Source organism: Manacus candei, unplaced genomic scaffold, assembly GCF_025592945.1.
Source record: "Manacus candei isolate 608988 ecotype Guabito, Panama unplaced genomic scaffold, ASM2559294v1 h1tg000017l, whole genome shotgun sequence".
Taxonomy (NCBI): Eukaryota; Metazoa; Chordata; class Aves; order Passeriformes; family Pipridae; genus Manacus; species Manacus candei.
In genome coordinates, this window is record NW_026138065.1 from 20337988 (window position 1) to 20361150 (window position 23163).

The 23163-nt window shown below is 37.3% G+C and overlaps 1 protein-coding gene across 1 annotated transcript in view; it reads left to right on the forward strand.

Moving 5' to 3' along the window:
• PPP2R5A (protein phosphatase 2 regulatory subunit B'alpha) overlaps window positions 1-23163 on the forward strand; it is a 44500-nt gene that overhangs the window by 3979 nt on the left and 17358 nt on the right. The window contains exons 2-3 of the mRNA XM_051783737.1: window positions 15294-15490; window positions 20215-20316. Of these exons, the coding sequence (XP_051639697.1) occupies window positions 15294-15490; window positions 20215-20316 (299 nt within the window). The remainder of the gene's footprint in view (window positions 1-15293; window positions 15491-20214; window positions 20317-23163) is intronic.

The window sequence follows — 23163 nt, forward strand, 5'->3', positions numbered from 1 at the left end:
TGAAAAAGAAATACTGGAGACACAGTGACTGTATTTAAAGGAAAAAAAAAGGTTGTTAAATCTGTTAGAAGTTGAAGTTGGTTTTTTTTCCCCCATCTCCCTTTTCATTTTGTTACCTTAAAGTTTACATAATATAAATATTTTTAAGAATCTGCAGCCAAAATAATGTGCTGGTTAACAGTAGGATTTTATCACTTCATGGACAGTTCTGAGAGTATTGAGTTTAAAGAAGTCTGGCAAAGGAAGTGTTATTTTAAATGTCTTAAGAAGTGGTGATTGTCTCAATAGAAGGTTGTTTTAACAGGCTGTGATAGAATATGCAGTTACCTTTGTTTTTGAAAAAGAGATATAACTTGACCTTGGAACCTGATCTGACTCTTTACAGTAGATGTAGTGCTTGTCATTTTTGGTTGAAGAAGCATGTAAAAATACAGGTGGAAAGTGGTTTATTTAATATAGTTAATATGGTCTGTCAGACTGTAAAGCAAATAGATCTTTTCCTTTTGTTTTTTCCCCCCTGTGTACCAAACATGTCAACTGCAGCTGGGAAGAATAAACATTTTCTGATGCCTTTCTGTGATTTTTCTCAATAGTGAATATCCATTTGGGAAGATGCATATCACCGCAGGCATTTGTCCTATATCAGGCTCAGAGAATAAATATGTGAAAATAAATTCTTAGTATTCACTTCTAAATTAAGTTGTCTCCCCACAGAGGGAACTCTGGCCCTTACAGCAGAAGAACTGGAAAGTAGTACAGAAATCTTTTAGCCTTAGGCTAACAAGAGTTGTGATGATCTCTGTGGGGCTGAGAATTGTGGAGGTGAAGTATACTGGAATAAGGCATTTTTAAGAAGACCTTCCAGTGTGTAGTTTCAGCATTCAAATACAGGCTGTAAAATAGGCGTTAACTGTAGTATTTTTCTTTACTTAAACCCTTGAGAGAGAGAGCTCAGGTTTGACTGAAAACCAGTTGCCATGTCACTATACTTTTGTGGAAATGTTACAGGAAGGCCTAATAAGCATATGGGTAAAACTTTTATGTTCATTAATCTGTCAGGATCACTTCAAAACCTTAAACTTTGAGTTCTGAGTCCCATAGCCTGTGCTTCAGTGACAAAAGTAAGTGAAATTAAAAACAGCTGAGAGGAATTTTCTTCTTCTATTAAGTTACCTTTGCTCCCTAAAGGAAAATGTATTTTAAAATTTTAGAATAGTTTACTTTTACTACAGCCTTATAAATATTTGTAAGTGAAATGAGTTTTCTGTCTCAGACTTGCACTTTTTTTTTTATCCCTTATGAGTCATTGTTATTTCCTCTTCTGTAGTCCCCCATCCTCTACCTTTTGTATTCAACATCCCTTGCAACTGCAATCAACTTGGGTGAGTTTTTCCTTGAGAGTGAATCTGTATTTCAAATGAAGAATGAGGATGTTCTATGAGGAATTTAGGTTTAACTCTTATGTATAATCTCAGCACAGTGTACTATAAAATAGTCAAAACTTCCTTTTTAGTGAAGGTACAATCTTGAGAAATAAAGAACCTATAATAGATAAAAAAGCTTTAGTAGTTCCATGAAAAACGAGCTGTTTGAATTTTTTTCTATATTAAGGAACTGTTCCTAGTTTATGGAGTGGAACATTTTAGTCTTTAATTCTTAACAAATTGACCTTTTTTTATCCATAGACTTGAATTTTTGGTCTTGGAATATACTTCCATCAAGAGCAACTCCTAAATATAGAGCCTATTGACAGTCTTCACATGAACTTTTCTATTTAAGTCTTTCACATCTTCTGTGTGCCAGCTTAGTATCAGATTTCTTTTTCCATAATCATTGCTTTCTAGTTTAGTCAGATAGTAGTTTTGCAGGTGCTGAGTTTAGTGTTAACTGCTGCAGGAAATACAAATGGAATTAGTTATTGGTCCAGGCTGTCTGATCAAAAGATGATTATTTCAATCTGCAGATTTTTTTTTTTTTATTATCTATCTATCTTAAAATCATTCAGTGCTTTTGAAAAGGTGTCATATCAACAGTTCTGGACAGATTAATATTCTGTTTAAGCACTGAGGGGATATGTATTGTGTTCTGATGAAAAAAGACACTTCCATTGAGAAGGCCATAAAATTCAGCTTCTATACCACTGTCATCCTGACTCTGGCTTTAATGTAACAGGCTAAAATTACTGTTCCATAGCAGCACGTGGATTTTGAAGGTTGGAACTGCAGATAAATTAGATTAATAGGTAGTAAATAACATCTGTTTTATAAGACTCCCTTGGCAAAATGCTCTTCTCGAAACTGGACAGTGACAGCTTCTTTTTTAATGCCTGAAACATTGATTTTATCCAATAATCGCTGAACTAGTTTCTGTCATGAACAGTGAAGTATCTCTACAAGATGGCTATTTCATAGTATACATCTGACTTAAAAGCAGAACTCATCATAGTTAAGGTTGCCTAGTTTTCCTTCACAAGACCTTATTCTCAGCTGCTTACAACATTGCTGAACTGTTTGTACTGAAGTTTTCCATGCCAAGTATGGACAGTTTTATTTGGAACTGTTCCTCAGGCTAATTTTCTTAGTTTCAGCAAAAAACAGTTCAAACTGCTTCTAAGACTAGAGGAAAAATAAATTGTATATTGTTGGTACTAAAAAGAAAAAAAAATCTGATTTGGTCTAGATTCTTCTTTGGTCCAGTTCTAGCTGTTGCAGCTCAGCACCAAGACTGATGAGTCAGTATTTACTATGCTGTTACGTATAGATCCTTCAGGATGTGCTGTGCTGCTCCCATCTGCCTTGCTCTGTGAGGCTGCTGTGTGTGGTTTTCTTTGGGTTTCTTGTCTGCAGCACTGCTAGGCACAGCAACTCTGCCCATGGAAAACTTGTAATTTTCTGCAAGCAAGAGCCCAGAAGTACATTATAGGTGAGGGGATAGTATGGAACTGGGAGGCTGATTAGAGAAGCTTGAGCAGGAGAAAAGGGCAGAAGCCATCTCCTTTCCAGTGGCTGCAGTGAGCTCAGTGTTGGGAGTCTCAACAATCCTGTCAGCTGTGAAAATTACTGGAAATGTTTCTTGTCATATTCCCTTCTAATTTCGTCATAGCTTTTCATCGCAACCTTGGATTTTTTGAACTTCACGTGGTCTTCCTGAAACTTCACAGGCTTAGGGGTTTTGTTCTGTACATCAGGAATCGATTGCAGATGAGTTGGTTCATCAAATGAACCTTTTCTTGAGGTTTAAAATTGAGGAGAGCGTAACTTCAGTGGCTGTGATTAGAGCGTGAAATTCGCTTTCGGTCATTGTGTTTAGTAGTATTGCTTCTGGCTGCTGTACTTTTGGGGGTGAGGTTGGCAAGTGAAGCTGGGGAAGATTAGTGAAATGTACGTGCAGGATACTAGGGCTCAGTGTTTAAGGGTAGGAAGGCTATGGGAAGAAACAGCAGCCTGATCAGAATTTAGCAGACCTGTAGCCTGCTAAAATAGTAGCTTGTGTTGCTGCAATGGATATGGTGAAAAAAGGCTATAGATGAAAAAAGAAAAATCGTACTGTTATGTTGCCTGGGTACCACTGGGAAAAGGTTTCTGTCTCATTCATCTCTTTGCCATTGCTTTTCCTGACCTTACCAGGCAAAGCTTTGGTGACATTGGTGAGTTTTGTCACCTTTGATATAATAGGGTTCAGAAGAAAAATACAGATCTTGCTGTGGAGTTGGGAGGTCAAAGTGCGAGTAACAATGAAAAAGTTTACTTGCACATGTATATTCAAGAACAGTGCTGCAAAAAGGAAGATGTTTTAATTCTAGTAAGTAATTTTTAAACACTGAGAATTTAAAAGACATTTAAGTTACTCCCTACCATAACAGAAAAACTTTCCATACGTTATGAGTTTCAAATTACCGATTAAAAGTTTATATCTGAGACGATCGCACACTTGGAGACTTGACAAGCTGTGGGTAGCAGGCATGAAAGCAGCATGGTAGGTTTTCTCAGAACTGAAAGAGCAGGTGGGGTGAGCGAGTTTAGAGAAGGACAGTATAGATTGGGCCATGAAGGCTGATCTGAAGAAGAGCAGGAATAAAAAGTTACAGCAATGTCTGAGTATGAAGAGGTAAAGAGCTTTATTTTTGCTGTAGTTGTATTTGAGAATTAGCAGAGTGCATCACTGCGTAAATAAATGAACTTTTAGAAGTGATTTAATGGGTTACTTTATTTCTGGAGATGGTTGGTCCTTTTAAAAATAACACAATTTTAATTATATTACTTTCTTCTCGAGTAAAATTTTATAGGAAAGTGTAGGGAAATGGGTTTAAAAAGAAAAGTTCTAATTTAGTGTAATAGTGTAAAACTTTTCAAAAGTGTATCCTGTTTTCTGTTAAAAATTCTATGCTTACTTAAAATATGGACTACATAAAAGACTGAAGTCTTGCTAACAGCATGTTTTGGTTCCACATGTATGTAACAGCAACAAATGAGAACTTAACTTTGATTTTGAATTATGTATGTGAAGTAAACTTGTGTATTTCAGCACCACTGGATTCTGTAGAAAAGCAGTAATTTTATTTTGAGAAGACAAATTAAGGTGCAAATGTCAGAACCCTCTTGAGAGGCATAAGCTTGGTCCCACTATAAAGTCAGGAAGGACACAATTTGGTAATTCATCTCTGTGTATATTCCCTTAAGAGAAAGAAGCAGGATCAAAATAAACCCAGTACACGAAAGTGTTGTAAATTTAGTTTAAAAATAGCGGAGAGATTTTGCCAAAAGGGAATATGCGTAAGTGTAGGATCCCTCATTACTAAATACTTGATGTTTACAATTTTTGATAGAACATAGCTGCTAGAGCATGCTTAAAATTGATGAAAAAGTAGCTCAACCTTTTACTTATGAGGCAAAGTGTTTAATTAAAGTGAAGTAGGCAAAGAGATCCTGCAAGTGCTTCAATATTTGTCTGCTCAGGATGATCTGTTCTCAGTCAGGTTGGTGGGAGTTTGGTCACTAACGGCAGCAAACCCAGAATTTCACCTGTGTTTCCTGTCTAATTTAATCATAATAACGCTACAATAGGAAGAACTATAAAGTATCTCATATTACTTATCTGAGAAGACTGAAAAGTAAGAAACATTTGTTCAGCCAATTCGTAAACTATCTATTTATCCAAGGAATTATATCCAATACTTGTAACTTCCACATGGATTTACGAAGGGATTCAAGGGGAGAAGCGGTTTTTCCTTCCCTTTTGAAAAGCTAGATTGAATGTTTCCTCTTGCACACATTTTCTATTAAATTACTCCCCTGTACATCTCCTTCACATTTAAAATAGCTAAGTGCTAAATTAAAGGCAAAATGAGTTTCTGTACTTCTGCAAAATGTTTAACAGCTACCCCTTGGTTTCAAATAAAAGCTGTTTTTATATTGCACTGAGCACAAATATTGCCATGTGAAAATTACATGGGTGTTCCTTCAGTTTCTGGGAAAACATAAACAAACTTGATTTGTAATGTTGACTTGCGTGTTCTAGTGTGATGTCAAACTGGAGCAACTTCATCTTACTTAAAATTAATTTTATACTTGCATAAGGTGAGGAAATGATTGGGGAAGAATGCAATTTAATAAATTTTTAATCTTAATAATATCACACACTAGATCCACTTATGACCTACTTCATTATTAACATTTAATTATTATAAACTACTGTAATTTCAGTCACATGTGAGTTTTGCTGTTGACTTAATATAAAGGGAACTTATTAAATTCTGTTTACTTAAGTTCTGTTTAATATCCAGTTCTGTTTAATATCTTTATCGATGATTTAGGTGAGGGGATTGAGTCCACCATCAGCAAATTTGCAGATGATGCCAAGTTGGGGGGGAGCGTTGATCAGCTGGAAGGCAGGAGGGCTCTGCAGAGGGACCTGGACAGGCTGGAGAGTTGGGCTGATTCCAACAGGATGAGGTTCAACAAGGCCAAGTGCTGGGTCCTCCACTTTGGCCACAACAACCCCCTGCAGCGCTACAGGCTGGACACAGAGTGGCTGGAGAGCAGCCAGGCAGAAAGGGACCTGGGAGTCTGGATTGACAGGAAGCTGAACATGAGCCAGCAGTGTGCCCAGGTGGCCAAGAAGGCCAATGGCATCCTGGCCTGGATCAGGAAAAGTGTGGCCAACAGGACCAGGGAAGTGATTCTTCCCCTGTACTCAGCACTGGTGAGGCCACACCTGGAGAACTGTGTCCAGTTCTGGGCCCCTCAGTTCAGGAAGGATATTGAGGTGCTGGAGCAGGTCCAGAGAAGAGCAACAAGGCTGGTGAAGGGACTTGAGCACAAGTCCTATGAGGAGAGGCTGAGGGAGCTGGGGCTGTTCAGCCTGGAGAAGAGGAGGCTCAGGGGAGACATCATCACTCTCTAAAACAACCTGAAAAAGGAGGTTGTAACCAGGTGGGGGTTGGTCTCTTCTCCCAGGCAGCTATCAGTAGGACACGAGGGCACCGTCTTAAGCTGTGCCAGGAGAGGTTTAGGTTAGATATTAGGAAGAAATTCTTTACAGAGAGGGTAATCAGGCATTGGAATGGGCTGCCCAGGGAAGTGGTGGATTCTTTTTCCCTGAGGGTTTTTAAGATGAGACTGGATGTGGCACTTAGTGCCATGGTCTAGTAACCACAGTGGGGTTGGATCAAGGGTTAGACTTGATGATCTCAGAGATCCCTTCCAACCTGGCTGATTCTATGATTCTATGAGAATTGTAAATACAATTTCTGTGCTTTCAAACTTAGAAAGTGCAAATAGATTTCGTTTCATAGCAGAGAGCTCAGGTTCCTATGAATCAAAAATGTTTTTAGTGCAGCCCTGTATAATGGGTATTAAGCTGAACCTGTGTGGCACACAGCTTTTGTCACCTGCTTTTCATCTCTCTTTATTCCCTGGTAATGTAGGTGCAGAGCACTACAGCTAATGTGAGGTAAAATAGGGAGCAGAGCTGCTCAGGTTATTCTTTAATTCTTAGCAGGTTAGTTGTGAAATGCTTCCTTGAGTCCTCCTTGTCACAACCTGAAGGGTGATACTGCATCTTCAAAATTACGTGCAACAATCCAAAATTTTGTTGAACTCTTACACTTTAGATAGTATTCCTTAAGGGGTAAGTGCTTCCACTTGGGGAAAAGTATAATTAACAGTTTGTGTCAGGAACATGGAGCATCATACCGATGTCCGTTCTGATCTTTTTGATTCGACAGTCTCAGAAGCTTGGTCTGTTGTCTCTTTCCATTTTTGTAGGGTCTCTTGGGTCTTGATAGTGGTGAATTTTCCTGGCACAGGAGTGAGGTAGCAGGAACAAGTTGCTGTGTGCCAGCCTCTCTGGGCGCCTTCCCCTTGTGGCTAATACAATGTATGTAACCTGAGTTAGACTTTAAAGAGAGACCTGTTTACATACTCAGGGCTTTGAGCGGTCTTATGCCTTCTTGTTAGGAGGATTTCTTGAAAGCATCTCTGGTTTTACCATAACAAAAACCTTTGTTGCATTTCAGTATAACAAAAGCTATTTAGGAGTTGTCTTTTCTGTTTTGGGAAAACAGTTTTAATTCTTTGTGTCAACTTCTGTAATTTTAAGTTAAAGTTTGCCATCCATCCAATATTCACATCTTCTGAGAAACAATTTCCCATTCAAGACATAAATTACTCTCCCCTTTTTCCAGTTTGATGACTTGGCTGTGCATCTTAATTCATGCTAGGATTTATCGACCTTAAATTTAGCAGTATCTTCCTTAAAGAGTCAGGGTTCCTAATTTAAATTAATTTTAAGATCACTGTTACTTATTAATCATGATCTATTCCACCTTTGTCAGGCCAGTGAAATGATTATTTGGGCTAATGTCTTGCATGCAGGAGAGAATGGCGAGCTCTTAGAGGCTCTGGATATATTCAAAATAGGCCTGCTGTGGCATATCATCAGTCACTGAAACTGCTTGATGGGTTTTAAATGAAGACAGCAAATACAGTTGCAGTGTATGCCAAAAACATAAGTGAATGCATTGGGGAACATAATAGTTGACTTACTGATGAGAGAAAGCTTGTTTCATATACCAGAGGAGTAGGGGGTAATTGTTTTGGTAGTCAGGTAATTGTTTTTTGAAAACATGCTTCAGCTGTGTAAGAAGTGAAACTTATTTGCCTGTTCTGGTAAATAAAGTATCACTCTGAACAAAACTTCATATGGTTGACCACATGCAAATTGCCCAACTTCTCTACTTTCAAAATCAACATTGATTCAACTGTGTCAAGTCATTGGACAAAATTTTTTTTCTGTTTATAATTGTTGTTGCATGGAGCTGAATTTCAGTTAGATTTTGAACTGCTGGTATGCTCTTGAGGAAACATTCCTATTGTTCAAGTTGTATGCTTTGTTAAGGGTGATTTTAGGGTGTTTTTTGTCCCTGTTTCAATGGTGGGTATGCTTGGTGAGTCTTTTTTTGTTCGTTTAAAGAATCAGTGGTGTTTTAATTCTCCTGTTTGAGGAGTTATGGTAGAAATGAAGTGAATTGTGGCAGACCTGGTTTCTAGAGTCTTGCTATCTAACATTTTAAGGACCAAGAAGATAATTTCTATTACTTTTTGCATCTGACTGTGTGTTGTCTTCTGTAATTAGACAGTAGAAAATAGGGCTATTAATATGAAAGCATTTCAGCAGGGTACTTTTTTACTGTCTAAAGTGTCTTGGCTGACTCAAAACTTAATTAAAATCAAGGGATTTAACATGGTAGTAGCTAGAGACTCTTAACTATATGAGGTTGTTTGTACTGTCTTCCAAACTTTCTTATAATCTAGATAAGACACTTGCAGTTTATTATCATTGCAAGAAGTCATGTCACAGAATTTGTGACAGATGTTGTTAGATCAGCATGGGCTTTTCAGATTTTCTGGACTGATTTGTTGAGGTCAACTGCTGGCCATGTGGAGCAGCAGATGAGACTCTCTGAACAAACAATATCTGATATTGGATGCGAGATGGCTTTCCAGGAGTACTTTTATTAAGTGACTTCAAAATTATCCATAGCCTAGACTTGTAACTAACTCTGTAAACACAATGCAGTGTGTGAATAAAATTAACTGTTGATTGTTATTCTCATCTAATATGTGAATTCTTTTTTTTCCTTCACTGGCATGTATCACAAAACTGATCTTAAATCCAGAATATTCTAATAAGCAAAATTTATGATTTTTTTTCAGCTATTTCAAAAGAAAAGAGATATTTACTTGGATGATGGTATGATTTTTAGGTGGGTGTTTTTGCCACTTTGAATTTGACTTTGCATAATTGATGGGAGAAGGGTGTATGTTAACTTGGGTGAAATGTGTGCTGTAGGGATAGTTAAGCAAGTAGGGTACCACTGTGTTTTGAAGTATTGTTTATGTGGATGTTTCAGTGCAAGTCTTGCCTGATGACCATCTGCAGAATAGTCTACCTAAACATGGAAGTACAGGAGAAGCTCAGCTTGTTATCTTGATTGCATCTTTGCAGACTTTCTGATTTCTGAAATGAAGAGATTAAATGTATGAGCCCACAGGTCCTAGACAGGATTGACCAACGTACTTTCTGTACCTTTAATTCTGTGCCAAGTATTTTTTTTTTAAATCTCCTATAGGTAGTATAAATTTCCTTTCAAAAGTGATTGAAAATACCATTTTACTTCATTGTCTTCCAAACCTTTTTCTCTAGTGAACAAACCTACTATTGTAGAAGGACTGGTTAACTTTAAAGATGCATAAAGTTGCTCTGTCTGACTCCCTTATCTGTCCTGGAAAGGCAGAACTCTGTTTGCTGATGACATGCAAAAGAACTTAGCCCCTTCCAGAGTCCCAGCAACAGCTCTAGATTTTGGGGTAACAAGTAATTTGAAAATGCCTGCTGTTGAACCCAGAATGGAGGGGGGAGAGGAAAAACCTACAGTCCTGGTCTACTAAATAATGGTATTTATTCCTAAGGGGTAACAGAGTTTTTTTCTATGTGGAAAATCTGATGAAAAGGTTCCTTGGATGCCTAAAGTGCTGCACGAGTGCTCATCTGAGTAGTCCCATGAGTTTCAGTTGGGTTGTTGAGCTACCAAAAGCTGGAATTGTGGGAAAATCTGTTACGGGTGTATGGAGTTACTGGGGAATGTTATACACTACCAGTGTAGCCAACTACACTGTGAGATTTTATACAGGGGCCAAATTTTTCTTTAAAAAGGAGCTTAAAGTGATATAAAACAAAATCAACCAAAACCCACAATAAAACAAAACCCTCAAAATGTATTATTCCCCAAAAATATCTAACTTCACTGAAAAAGCCTACCTATACATTATCTCACGTCTTTATAGTTGGATGAAGTGCTTCCACAGGAGATGGTAAACTTAACTTAGCAGCTCACTGCAGAGCTTCTGCTCCCAACTCTCATCCTGTGTGAGAGCTGATGTGCATCAGGCCCCTCCAGAAGCCATTTAACCTCACTAATATGACCATGTTATTGAGTTAAAGCAGCTTATGGAAGAGCCTGACGAGTTCCAGAGCCAGTGTTGATGGATGGATGTGACTGGGAACAGAGAAGAGGAAGGGAGGAATAAATGGCAAGGGGGTGGCAGGGAGACACTCCTCTCCTTGTTGCCAGCCAACTGCTTTGCTGCCTGTCAGGCTGCAGATGGAGATTTCTGAGAACCTGGAAACATGCTCAGTCCCCTGTTGTAACATCAGTTGCATCAAAACTGCATCTCGTAAAGATGCTTTACTGTGCCTGTAACATGAACATTGTTACTGATGCTAAGAGAGATCACAATAATAATGTACACAAGAACCCTTGAGGACAAAAATAAAGTTTAGGTTAAATTGGAGTCCCTGTTCTTGGTTTGTGTAGGTTAGGGCAGAGTTTATTGGACCAACTCCTTTTCAGACTAATGGTGTCTGTGAAAAGATCAGGCTGCACAACAGTGCTTATAACTTACTGATGTGAAGAAAACCCCAAACCCAAAGATTTGGTGTCTTAAAGTACATGTATGTGCTCCTCTCTCCATGTCAGTGTTAAGGCTTCATTCTGCTCTAGCAGATCCCTCCACCATTGGGTACGACTGCACACAGCATAGGAAATGTAACCAGACAACAGGCACTAATTGCTAACCTTTGCACAGTGGAATGCAACGTGATCCTTGTCATGCATTGTTTGTCAGGGAATTATGTAGAAGTGTAGGATTGTCACCAAGTTCAATTTAAGGAGTACAGCATGTGTGGTACTTTATTCCATAGTGTCATTGTCCTCTAAGTGCTTGAAAGGGCTATGTATGAACTGCTTGAAGAGGCTGTCAGAGGAAAAACTTATTGGTTGTTTCTCTGGCTTCTGCATCTTCCTGGGTCAGCTTCTTCAGGAAAAAGTAGAAATATTTAATTAGAGATACTTAAAAAAAAAAAGGGGGGGGAAAATTGTCGGAAATGATCGAGAGGGTTTACTTTGTATTGGAGGGAAGGTATGATTTTTGAACTTGCCATTTGTGTAGCTGAGAGAGGTTTTGTGGCTTTAGAGTCTGGTTTCTGCTGCTGAAGCAAGGATTATGTTAGGTTCTCTGGCTTTGTACTGAAGGTCTTGGGTAAACAATAGATGAGAAAGGAGAAGTATCTATCTTTTCTTTCTGGCAGAAAGGCCTGTAAACATAGGAGATAAGTATCCTGTAGGAAGACGTCATTGTAGTCCCTGGGCTAGTGATCCAGTGCTGTTTTTAGCTCCAATTTGTAGCTACCAGTGAGGTGGCTCTGTGATTGTGAACTCTTTCCCTATCTATGTTGTTTGGGCCTTTCCTGGAAAGATTCATCTCTTAACTCAATATTTCATGCTTAGATTTGCATTGATGACCTTATAAATTTAAAAGCATTCAATTTAGAGACAAATCTGTACAATCATGCAGTTTTAATGTTTAATAACTTCTGCTCAGGATGAACTTCCAGGTCAACTTCCTTGTAAATTTTATTGCTTGATATTGTGGCTGATATGTGTGTCTGTAATGATGGAGTTTTTGTAAACAGTAGATATAGTCTGTTGAGAATTTCAGTATTATGAAGTGCAACAATCAAATTAACAGTTTTAATCAGGTACAAACACTTTACTATCCATCGTGGAAATGACCAGAGGCAAGAAAGAGTCATGGTTAAAGTGGATCATAATTTGTAATAATTCTTTTGGTGCCGGATGTTAAGTTTTTGTCTTCAGGATTTCCCACCATCCTACTTGATTTGGGATTGTTTCATTGAGGCATCCACCGTCTACTTTGAACTTAATTTATCTTCTATGGTCCTTATGGTATTTAGGGCATTTGAAGAATAGCAATTATCTTGAATTTCACATATATGGTGTAAATCTTGATAGATGTTAGATGGAAACTGGCTTAAAAATCACGTCACGGATTGTTAAACTACTAAAGATAAAAGGTGCAGTGTTGATGCAATTGTGGTGGTGCAGTTTATTTTATTCAAACAACTAGAATAAACTATTATGATATGATTTTTATTGTGGGATAGAGTTGTCTAGCTTCCACTGTGCTGGGATAGTTAAAGACAAGGCTTTGAGAAGTTAAGAGCGCTATCTGACAAACAAATTTTCCCCAATCACTTAGTGGTTCCCATGGTACCTCTCATAACATTCCTGGGACAAATGTGCAATGTGTCAAGCAGAGGTTGAGCACATACAGCCAGGTTGTGCTGATGTAACAGAACTGGCTCTCTTGTTACCTTATTTTCTATCGTGGTTGCACATAATTTTAATTTCTTTCAGATCACTAGAATAATAAGATGATAAAATAATTATGATTCCTCTTATAAGTTTGAAAAAAGAATGTGTGTGTAGAAGAAAATACTTCTTTTGGTTTTACTTCAAATGTTTTAAGAACAACAAAACAGATTTATGGGCCGGTTTTTCATTTGGGCGAAATTTATCTAATTGAGATAGATCAGGTTGCTACTGAAATGGACTGGTGATTCATGGTAGGAGAGAGATTCCCTGATACTCTGATATCTAACTAAAAGTGGCTAATGCAGGAATTCCTTTGATATTCTAGGTAGTAATTTAGTTATTTTGTCTGAATTCCTGTTACTGGCTTTTAACCTTAGATCTTTAGTCTGTTTTCACCACTGTTAGAAGTATTCAGATGCTGTCTGCTGGTTTTTGAAATCTCTAGGTAAATTTTGCTTATTTTTATTTATTTTTTTTTTTAATCATCAACTAACTACTCTGTATTAGCTGTGTCTCACTGCGAGACCTTTGTAACTTGAAATATAGTTAAGTTTGTAGTTCGGAAAAACAAGTAGGCTTGACTCCTGTGTTAGTCTGGGTATCAGCTTGGTGCCAGCGGCAAAAAAAGCTGTCCTCCCTGTGTCGGTTCCTTAAATTAGGCTTTTTGGATTTTATCCTCAGCATGTCACTGTTATTGCTTTGTTGCTATGATACAATACTTACTCATGCAATCCGCTCTAGAATATTAGAAGATCTGAACTGAAATGTTATGTAACTTACAAATGTTTTTACAGCTGATGTTCATTATTTTGCAGAGTGTAACAATTCGTGTCTTTGTATTTATCTGAGCAAAACAAGCATCTTCTAAGGTTTTTTATTCAAAAGAAAAGCGGTTAAAATTGCAGAATTGACATTCAAGAGTGAATTGTTCTTCATGAGGGAGTAGTAATTGCTGGCTTTTTCAAAAGCTCACTGAAGTTGTTATGCTCAGCTAATAGGATCGTAACTGTCAGGTGGGGAAAGGGAATACAATACAGTATTCTGGAGTCGGAATTTTCAGGGCAGAGCGAGCAGTTTGAATTACAGTGGAGGCGTGTCAGTCCATTGTAGCAATTACTTTTTGCTTATGGAAACAAAAGAATTCTATCAGATAATTACTCAGTACTAAACCCAAGTTTTTACTCTTGTTGTTCCAGCCACTAAATGAAAGGTGTTCTGGTAAGAAACTTGAGAAACTGGCATTACCAAAGAGTGTCTGAATTGGTAAAGGTGCAATCTTCAAATGAAGTTTGTTCAATTAGAATCATTCTGAAACAAAGAGAAGCGTGAGAGATTTTTTTGTGATTTGTTCAGGTTTTAAAGTGAGACTTAAGATTTTCCATACTCAGTGTTCCAATGCAGTTGCCTTTTCCTTGTCTTGATAATTTCTTCGTGATGGAACGTCAGTGCTATTAGCATCACTCACTCACTGCAGTATTGCTAAGGGATGTAGTCTGGCTATAGACCTATCTTGAAAATTCTTCAGGGGGGGAGAGCATTCTTTATTTGGAGATAAAATTGGAAATACAGGGTTTTTTTCACAGAATAAGTGAAGTCCTAACTGGCTGATAGATGAGGTCATGCTACATTGCCGAAGTGGCTTTGAACCCCCAGCAAATAATTAAAACAAGAACAAAAGGCACATTAAACCAAATTTTCAGTTAAAACCACGACTGCTTTTGTTGTGTTCATGCAACTTTGGAACAGTTACAACATATTAAGGATGTATGTATTAAATTTTTAAAGTGTGTAGTGCTTCATAATCCATCTTTTTTGGAGTTAATGTGAAATGCTAATGGAGAAATTTTACTTATATCAGGTTAGAGGGGTACTGCACTCTAAAATGAAAATGTCAAGTCATAGCCAAACACATTGTCTTAATAGGCCAAAAAATCTGGAAAACCCTTACATGACTAAGATTGTAATAAATTATTTAGACCAAAGCATTAACATTCAGGGTTAATCCTTTAGAAATATTGGAGTTGATTCTTAAGAGAAACATTCATCACATGATGTCAAAAGTATGTGAAGCATTTTGCATTGGGGTAAAAAGACAAGGTTCCTTCAAAGCAGATTTTACAGCTTTTAAGCAGGTTACATAATAGAGGATTAGGGAACAGAATGAGACAAATCGGATGAATGAAAGGTTAGTATGATGCACTGCTTCTGTGTATGACTTTTGGTGGGGGAGAGCTGGGACTTATCAATGTCAATGCATTTCAAATGAAGTTAATTCAGGCGCTGATTTTCTGTAAATATATTTACTGCCCTATGTTTGTCTGTTATTTCTTGCATGTACCAAAAGTCGTGAATGGTGGGTCTTCCATTCTAACATACTCAAACACACATTTTCAGTTTTGACAACACTGCTTATTGATTTGCTGGCTATAGAGCATACTATTCCCCATACTAAAAAAACCCCAGTTGTAGCTATGCAAATTTTTGTCAGCAACATAGATTTAGAAATCCTGTTTTTGCTTCTGCAGACTTAAGGGTTGTTTGTTTTTGTTTTTTATAGATGCCACCTTCAATGAGCAGCAAGATCTTTTTTGTCAGAAGCTGCAACAGTGTTGTGTCCTCTTTGACTTCATGGACTCTGTTTCAGACCTGAAAAGCAAAGAAATTAAGAGAGCAACACTGAATGAACTGGTTGAATATGTTTCAACAAATCGTGGAGTGATTGTTGAATCAGCTTATGCTGACATTGTGAAAATGGTAAGTAGAATGCTCACGTTATAGTTTGAATTTTAATAAAATATCTTAATCAGTTTGTGATTCTTGTGGCATTTAACTCAGAATTGCTGCTGGTTATTCTGCTTATACAGTATAATGTAATTTGTTAATGATAATTTGGCTTAGAAAGTCTTGTAAAAACAAACAACTTGTAAGTTTTAATTATTAGCTGAAACGTGATTCATTCAGGTTAATTAAAATGAAAAAACTGGTACATTGCAGATGCTTGGAGTCTGGGTAAGCTTTAAAGTTGTTCTCAATCAGAAAATGGCAATATATTGATGCTTGCCATTCTTTGTTTATTTACAAGTGGCAGTGGAGTGTTAGGCTGAAGTTTTCTGGTAAAGATTCATGCAGGTACTAGTGACAGCAGAAAGGCTTATCCGTGTAAGAAAGCAGCTCTACTTTGTAAATACTTTATATGACTGTTTTGTTTTACTATTTTGGCCTTGGAGAGCTGTGCTGGAGTAGCCTAAGTGGCTTGCTGAAGTTGTAAATCATAGGATGACGTGTACCATGCAATTTCTACAAATGGTTTGTTGAATAAGCAACAAAATATTTATGATTGTTATCTGCTGACTTTTCCAGGTGTTTATATACATTTTCAAATAATACTTAAGTGAAGTTTTAGGTAGGCCTGTACTCTGTGTACAGGGAACACAACTGAAGGACACTGGAAAATAATCTGAAATATTTTGTATTTGTTTTTTTCCTAGAAATTTGAAAAGTAAAAAGAATGGCTTTAGTGTCCATGCATTTAGGTAAATGGTTTTCTAAACTTTGGTTAAGTTTACATAGATAAAATGCTGGCTTTAAAAGAGTCTCAGGAACATAAGCAAACCAGTTAAAATATACAGCCTACAGCTTTTGTAGTTCTTCATACAGTACAAGCTATTTTTTTCTTAAGGTTTATTTTGTTTGTTGTTTGTTTTCTTTGGTTTTTTTTTTTTTTGCAGGCAGCTGATAGGGAAGATCAGATCTTTAATATAAATAAGCATAGAAGTTTTGCCATTACACTGAAAGGCTAGGATTACTGAAACCCTTTCAATCATTTTGGCTGTTTCAGCAGTTGCTTATTAAGTTTTACAAAAGATCTAGGACACTGGGGGGAGGTTTTATGGTTTCATTTTTTTAAACGACCTGAGTTTCTGTCCTAAATGTTTTTTACATAAGAAAATAACAGGACAAAGTATGTTCACCTCTTCTTAAGCTTCTTTTTTTTTCTTTTTCTTGATGCTGGTGGCGGCAAGCCTGAATCCTTGCAGTATTTTCTTATTCTGTGTGCCCTCTATAGCCTCTTGTTAGAAGAAAGAATATACTAACTACTTGTTGAAGGGAGATTTTCTTTTGTATTGGAGTTGTTTTCTTTTCTTGGTGGTAAGGTGGTGTTGAGCTGTTCTTTTGAGGCTATTGTTGTTGTGCAAATGATTGGGCTCTGTGGATGCTTGTTTTTCCTTCCATAACAAATTTCCATTCCCTTTTCTCCCCTAAAATGACAGAAAATGAAGAAGGCCTTAAATGTTCAGTGAGAGCTTTTTGAGAGCTTGAGACAAAAGATCCCTCCAAGCCTGAATAGTATTTCTAATCTCCCTGGCAACTGGCAGCAGAAAAGGTCTTTGCTGTGAATTAGGACGAAGTACCAGCTTTCAGAAAAAACTCTGGATGGATCTCCCTCCAAATAACATGTGTGTCAGACTTGAGACCTTTCTTTGTAGCAAAACTTCTATGAGATTTAAAAGTTACTGTTTTGATTTTTGTTTGGGTTGGGGTTTTTTTTGAAGTTTTTAGACTGTTCAGTGTTACTGCATTAAAAGAAAAAAACATATGAGGTTTTTTGGCAGAGTTTGAAGGATAATGTTTTTTGGATGAAAAAGTAGAAATTGGCCTTAATGAAATCCAGCTATCATCTGACTGTTAGGAAAGGACTGACAGACAACAGAAATTCCCTGAAAAAAGCCAGAGTGGCATCAGTGGCAGAAGCAGAGCCAATTTCTTTCCAAAGCCCCTTGTCCTCCCCTAGGCCTGAGACACCTTTCCTCCAACTTGCAGAGGAAGCAGCCTGGTTTCCTTGGAGTCACCTGAGTCTTGGGAAGGCGAAGTCAACAATCCCTTAAAGATAGCAAAAGGAAATGTTGTTCCTGACCAGTGCATAGGCAGGGTCTGTGCAGGTGAGGAGGTCTCCCTGCATTTCTTCTCTTCATATGGTCTCTCTGTTACTCCTCTATCTCCTTGTGCCTATCAAGCTCCCCTCATTCTCCAACAGCATATAAAAATCCAGTGTAGATAAGATTGTCCTAGCAGGTTAGAAGAGTTGTGAATTCAGAATTTGAAAGCAGTCAGGTATGCTTAATCTGCACGCTCAGAAATGTGAACTGAACCTAGTATCTCAATGTTGAGATGCTTGATAAGTGTACAGACAATTAGGGACTTTTTTTTATTTTGTTTTAATGAAGTATAATTGCTGTATCTCAATGCATTAACTGCCACATTTTCCAATACTGTTTTTGGAAAATTTAAACCCAGCATCAGCTTTCTAAATTATCTGGAAACCTATCCAGCTGTAAAAACCTTTTATGATTTGTATTTCTCAAATCAGTTTTGGGATAAGATGCCACTTATGAAAGACAGAGAAGGTTTTAAATAATGTAAGAGGATATAGAGAAGAATTTGCCAACAGAAGAACAATGGGAGTTTTAGCCCAAACCATGTTTTTGATCAATACTAATAGCAAGGCCTTAGAAATAGGCAAATGAGATAGGAAGCAAAAGTATTGCAAACATAAAGAAAACAACCCCTTTTTTTTCTTTTTTTTAGGGAGACAGGCTATTAAATAAAAAGGGTGTAAGGTTTATTCTAATATTTACTTGTTGTATTCTCAGGAGATCAGTGGAAGTACTGAATACTCTGAAAAATCATACAGTTACCTTTTTAAAGGTCTGGCTGAGAGGCTTGCTGTTTGTTTCTGCTACAGAAGTATATTTAATAGTTGGTACCTTTGTTTTGGACTTGAAATGTTTGTATTCACTACTCTGAGATTCTGTGCTGAAGTATTGATCAGTTCAGTTCAGTAAAATGCATCTAGAAAGAGATGCATTTTCAGAAGATGTAACCAAAAGACTTGTAAGCAGAGGTAAAGCATCCTCTGTAGGGGACTGATTCATATGTTGCAGGGGTTTTTGTTGTCTGTCTAATAAGAGTAGACAAAGCAAATAACAGAACCAGAATTGTAATCTTGGTTTTTGGGCTTGATTAAAATTAACATTCTCTGATTCCTATTTCCCCCTCCTCTTCCCCCCCCCCAGGCACTTGCTCTTTTGCTCTGGAATCCCAAGTCCCTTGTGTTTACAAAATTAAAGGAGGACTGCACTTTTCTTGTGAGGGGTTTAGCTGGGGGGTTTTTGTTTGTTTGTTTTTCCTGTGCAGTAAGTTTGGAGACAGCTGTAGTGCCCATCCATACAGACATCACTGCTCTTCTACTGTAGAGCAGCAGCTCTGCAGCTTTGCTGTGTCCCAACAGGAGACAGCAACAGGATGTAGAATGAAGGGCATGGGAGAAAGGAAAAGTCAGTTTATGCAACAGCTTTTTATCTTGTTTAATGAGGCAGCTGATTCTTCTGTGTAGAGCCAGATGGGTGACTTCGGGATCTTTTTTCTAAAGTCCTTTTTGCAAGATTCTTCAGACACCTTGGAGACTCCATGGAAGGTGTGCAGGAGCATTTGCTGCAAATTTTGCTGTCAGACATTTTCTTTTGTGCTTAGTAGGCTTGGGTGATGAGCAGCTATTTGAAACAGATTTGATCACAAAGACTACAAGAGTTTGAAAGGTGATTGAAAAAAGTTTGGCTAAACTTGTTCCTGAAAGAAGAGTAGAAAATGCAGAAACAAAATTAACTTAATGTTCTCTTTTGTTCACGTTAAAGGGTTTTAAATCCAGTGTGTTATATCTGATGGAAGAGATGACATTTTTCTTTTGACATCTGAATGGTCTTCTATCCAAACGTTTATAGTTTATATACTTCAAAAATCCCTGAAGAAACATTTTTAAGCTTGCCCCTTTGAAATTGATTTGATGTGACTGTATCTTACTAAAAGTAACTTGGTAGCTATTTTTTCTCTTCGTGAAATCAAAAAGTTACAACTGTTACATATTTCTAACTTTGAAAATTTCAAGATGTTTCAAGGTTTTGGAAAGGTGAAAGAGTGAAAAACGTAAACAGAAATACCTTGAAATGAAGTAAAGTGAAGAACCCTGAAATAAGATATATTTTTGGGATTGTCTGACTTACATATGGAGAGAGCTCTGTTTAAATCATAACTGGTTAGTCATACTGTATTTGTTGTCTTATATAAAACCTCAGCTCTTGGTGCCACATAGTTAAAAATTGTTTTTTATATAGGGAAACCAATTTTTTTTTTAACTTCCGTAGTTTCAGGGAAAATTTTAAATATGACCATGTCTAATTACAAACTTGTAAAGCGGTTTGGACAAAAGTTACTCATTATTTTCATTGGCCTGTTTTCAGACTCTTGGCTATTTGTATTTTGAAGTTTAGGGGAAAAAAAAGAATCACAAATGTGGTTATTATGTTACTTTTTTTTTAGGTAGTTTTGTTTCTTGTCAATTTAGGATAAAAGCACTACCTTACTGAGTGTGATCTGTGGAAAAATAAGCAGTGATACAATTTATTTTTTTTTTTTACTTGCAGATAAGTTCTAACATTTTCAGAACACTTCCACCTAGCGATAACCCAGATTTTGATCCAGAAGAAGATGAACCAACTCTTGAAGCCTCATGGCCCCACATACAGGTATGTGATTCCTTTATTTTCAAGCCTTTTTGTAAGGCAAGAAGTGTGAATACTTAAGTAGGTTTGTGCCCTTGGTAAGAACATCAAAATTACTTTTATAATACAATTGAGTTTTTATACTTTGGGGGGGGAAGTGGTGTTTTTTTTAGCATGTATAAATATGGCAGAATGTAACTTTCTTAAATTGCTTAAATACTCTTTTTTTAAGAGTGCACTGTAAAGTGTGGTATATGTATTCAAATATAGATATTTTAGGTAATGTTCTTTACTTAAGAGGTTTTTCTGCGACTGAGCCACTTCTCAGTGTGGTTTCAATAAAATATAAGTTAAATGTGAACAGGTCAGTTTCTTGTGACAATGACAAAAAATGAAGTAAAACCCTTATTTGTCTTTTGAGTAAGAAACAGATATTCCCTCATTCTTCCCATCCTCTTCCCTCTCTCCATGCAAAAATTTCCCAATATCGGCGTTGTTTGGTAACAGTTGGTCAGATATTCTGTTGTTACACTTCTGTGCCAATCTCGTGATTTTTATGGCATTGCTGTATCAATTGTGTGACTGACTTGCAATGCTGCCGAATTTTACTTTATTTTCAGTTAACCATTAAAAGTTATAATCATTTAAGTTCGTACCTTGGGTAGGTTGTTGCTGATTTTCTATGAGTAGTATCTGGTAAAAGTGAAGTAGCAACTCGTAGTAGTGGGTAGAAGATCATTAGCTACTGCACATCTGCATACCATTTTCTCTTCCCTCTTGAGAGTTAAAATGCTACTCTGCCCCTCTAATATTACAGTTCTACTGTACCAACAAATGCTCTTATTTAAGAACTGGACTTCAAATATTGTCTATAAGAAGTATGTCTTCAGCATAGTATTTGAGACTTAAACCACAGAGTTAAATTATCACAGGAAAAAACCTTTGCAGGTTAAAGTGTAATAATTATTTTCTTATATATGGCTAGACATAGGAGAAATGTCTATAACTGAACTAGATGAGAGGCTTGATTTTTGTAGAGTGAGAGGGTGCAAGGGCTATGCAAGTGTCTCTTAAAGTCAGTAGTGGCACCATCTGACTTCTAAACATCTCTGTCTCAGGAGTAAAATTTGTAAATGTTAGCTCAGTTCACTTCAGGACATAATTGAATTCTAGTTCTTTTTATAGAAAAGGACTTTTGATTTTTGTGATCAGTTCACTTGTGCTTTAGGCTTGTCTAAGAGAAAGTGAAAGAGGTTCATAGCCTGTGGTGTTATTTGAAATTTTATTTTCAGCATTTCCCATGCTTTTTCTAAGAGTATTGGCCAGGCTGTCTGGTCATTAATTGTGGATTTCCCTCTCTTGCATCAGTTGTTCATGCTGCCCTTGGAACAGATTGCTTACTACAGCACAATGGCAACAGTTTTTGTTTTCCTCTCCTTCCTTTTACAGTTCATGTGCTACTGGGTGGTAGAAGACTGAGTTTGATAACTTACTATTTGCCCTCCAGGAGCACAAAGCTGGAAGTGTCAGATTTTGTGTGTGGAAGAAAGGGAGTGTGCACAACCATTCCCTTCCATTAAAAAGCATTATTATTTTCGGCATAGTCTAAAGGACTGTGGGGAGCAGGGATGGATGTTTTACTCACTTCTATTTGTGACTGCTTAGTTGCAAACAAATTCAGAATTCTATGTTGATCTGACAGTCAGGTGGCCAGTTTTCTGGGAGGGGAAGGAAAAAATCTGAATCTCTGCTCTTCTCTGCTTGAATCTGTTGGCATTTCTCTTTAAAATATCATAAGATAATGACTTAGTAAGTTATCAGAGTGTGTAGTCACAACAGAAGACTCTGGACCTTCAGTAAAATGAGTGCCACTTGAAAGACGTTGCTTTAAGGCAATGCTTAAGATGGTTTGTAACAGCCAAACTAGGTTGAACAAGTTGGCATTAAAGCCCCTGTATCTTTTGAAGCTCAGGGAGTTGCACAGTTGGTGGAATTGGTAGCTTAAAGCAATTATATTCCAGTGGTCCCTGCAAGAAAGACGATCAAATCACGGAATTATTAGGATTTGTATTTCATAGCTCTTTGACCCAAGCAGACCACTTTGAGAACAAAACCACTAAATCCAACAGCTTTCCCCTGATTCAGTGTTTTCAATGGTAATGCTTCAGTTAAACTCAAAGTTGAGCATACCTGTCTCTTTTGGTAGGATCCGTTGTGCCAGAATCCATTTTGGTGCCCCTAGTTGATAGTTGTTATGCTTTTAAGTTTGCAAATGTTAGGATACAGGCAAAGTGAGAGGCTGGCTTGTCCAGAGATGGACACTTCAACTTGCTTCCTGGAATAGCTTGGATAAAGAAAGTTTCATGTATTTCCCAGGGCTCCCAAGGATTTCTAAAGTTATTTGATACACAGTTGATATCTTGAAGGTAATCTTGGACAGCTTGTAAAAAGATGTCACAGTATTATGTTTTAACTTAGTTCTTCTGCTTGATGTTTATTGCAGTCACTGTATCTGTTCATGGAAAGAAGCCACAATTGTCCTTTCTCCCTCTGTCCTTTAGGGAGAACAAAATATGCCAATTTAGTATTCACTTACGAAAGGTGCTCTATCCCATGGCAATTCTATTGGCCACTTCTCTATCCTTTCAGGTTTTAATAAATCTCCTCAATCATTTGAAGGGCTATGGATCTCTGTATTGCCAGTATCTTCCTGGAATATCCTAGGATTTCATCAATCACTTCCATGGTTTCATTGTGTAGTTGGATCTTAGTCATCCTATTGTTAACCCTTTCTTGGCTTAAGGGCTTGCAAATGCTTATCAGAGCTTTTTCATGGAACACTGTGACTTTGCAGTCCTTGAGTTTCATCCT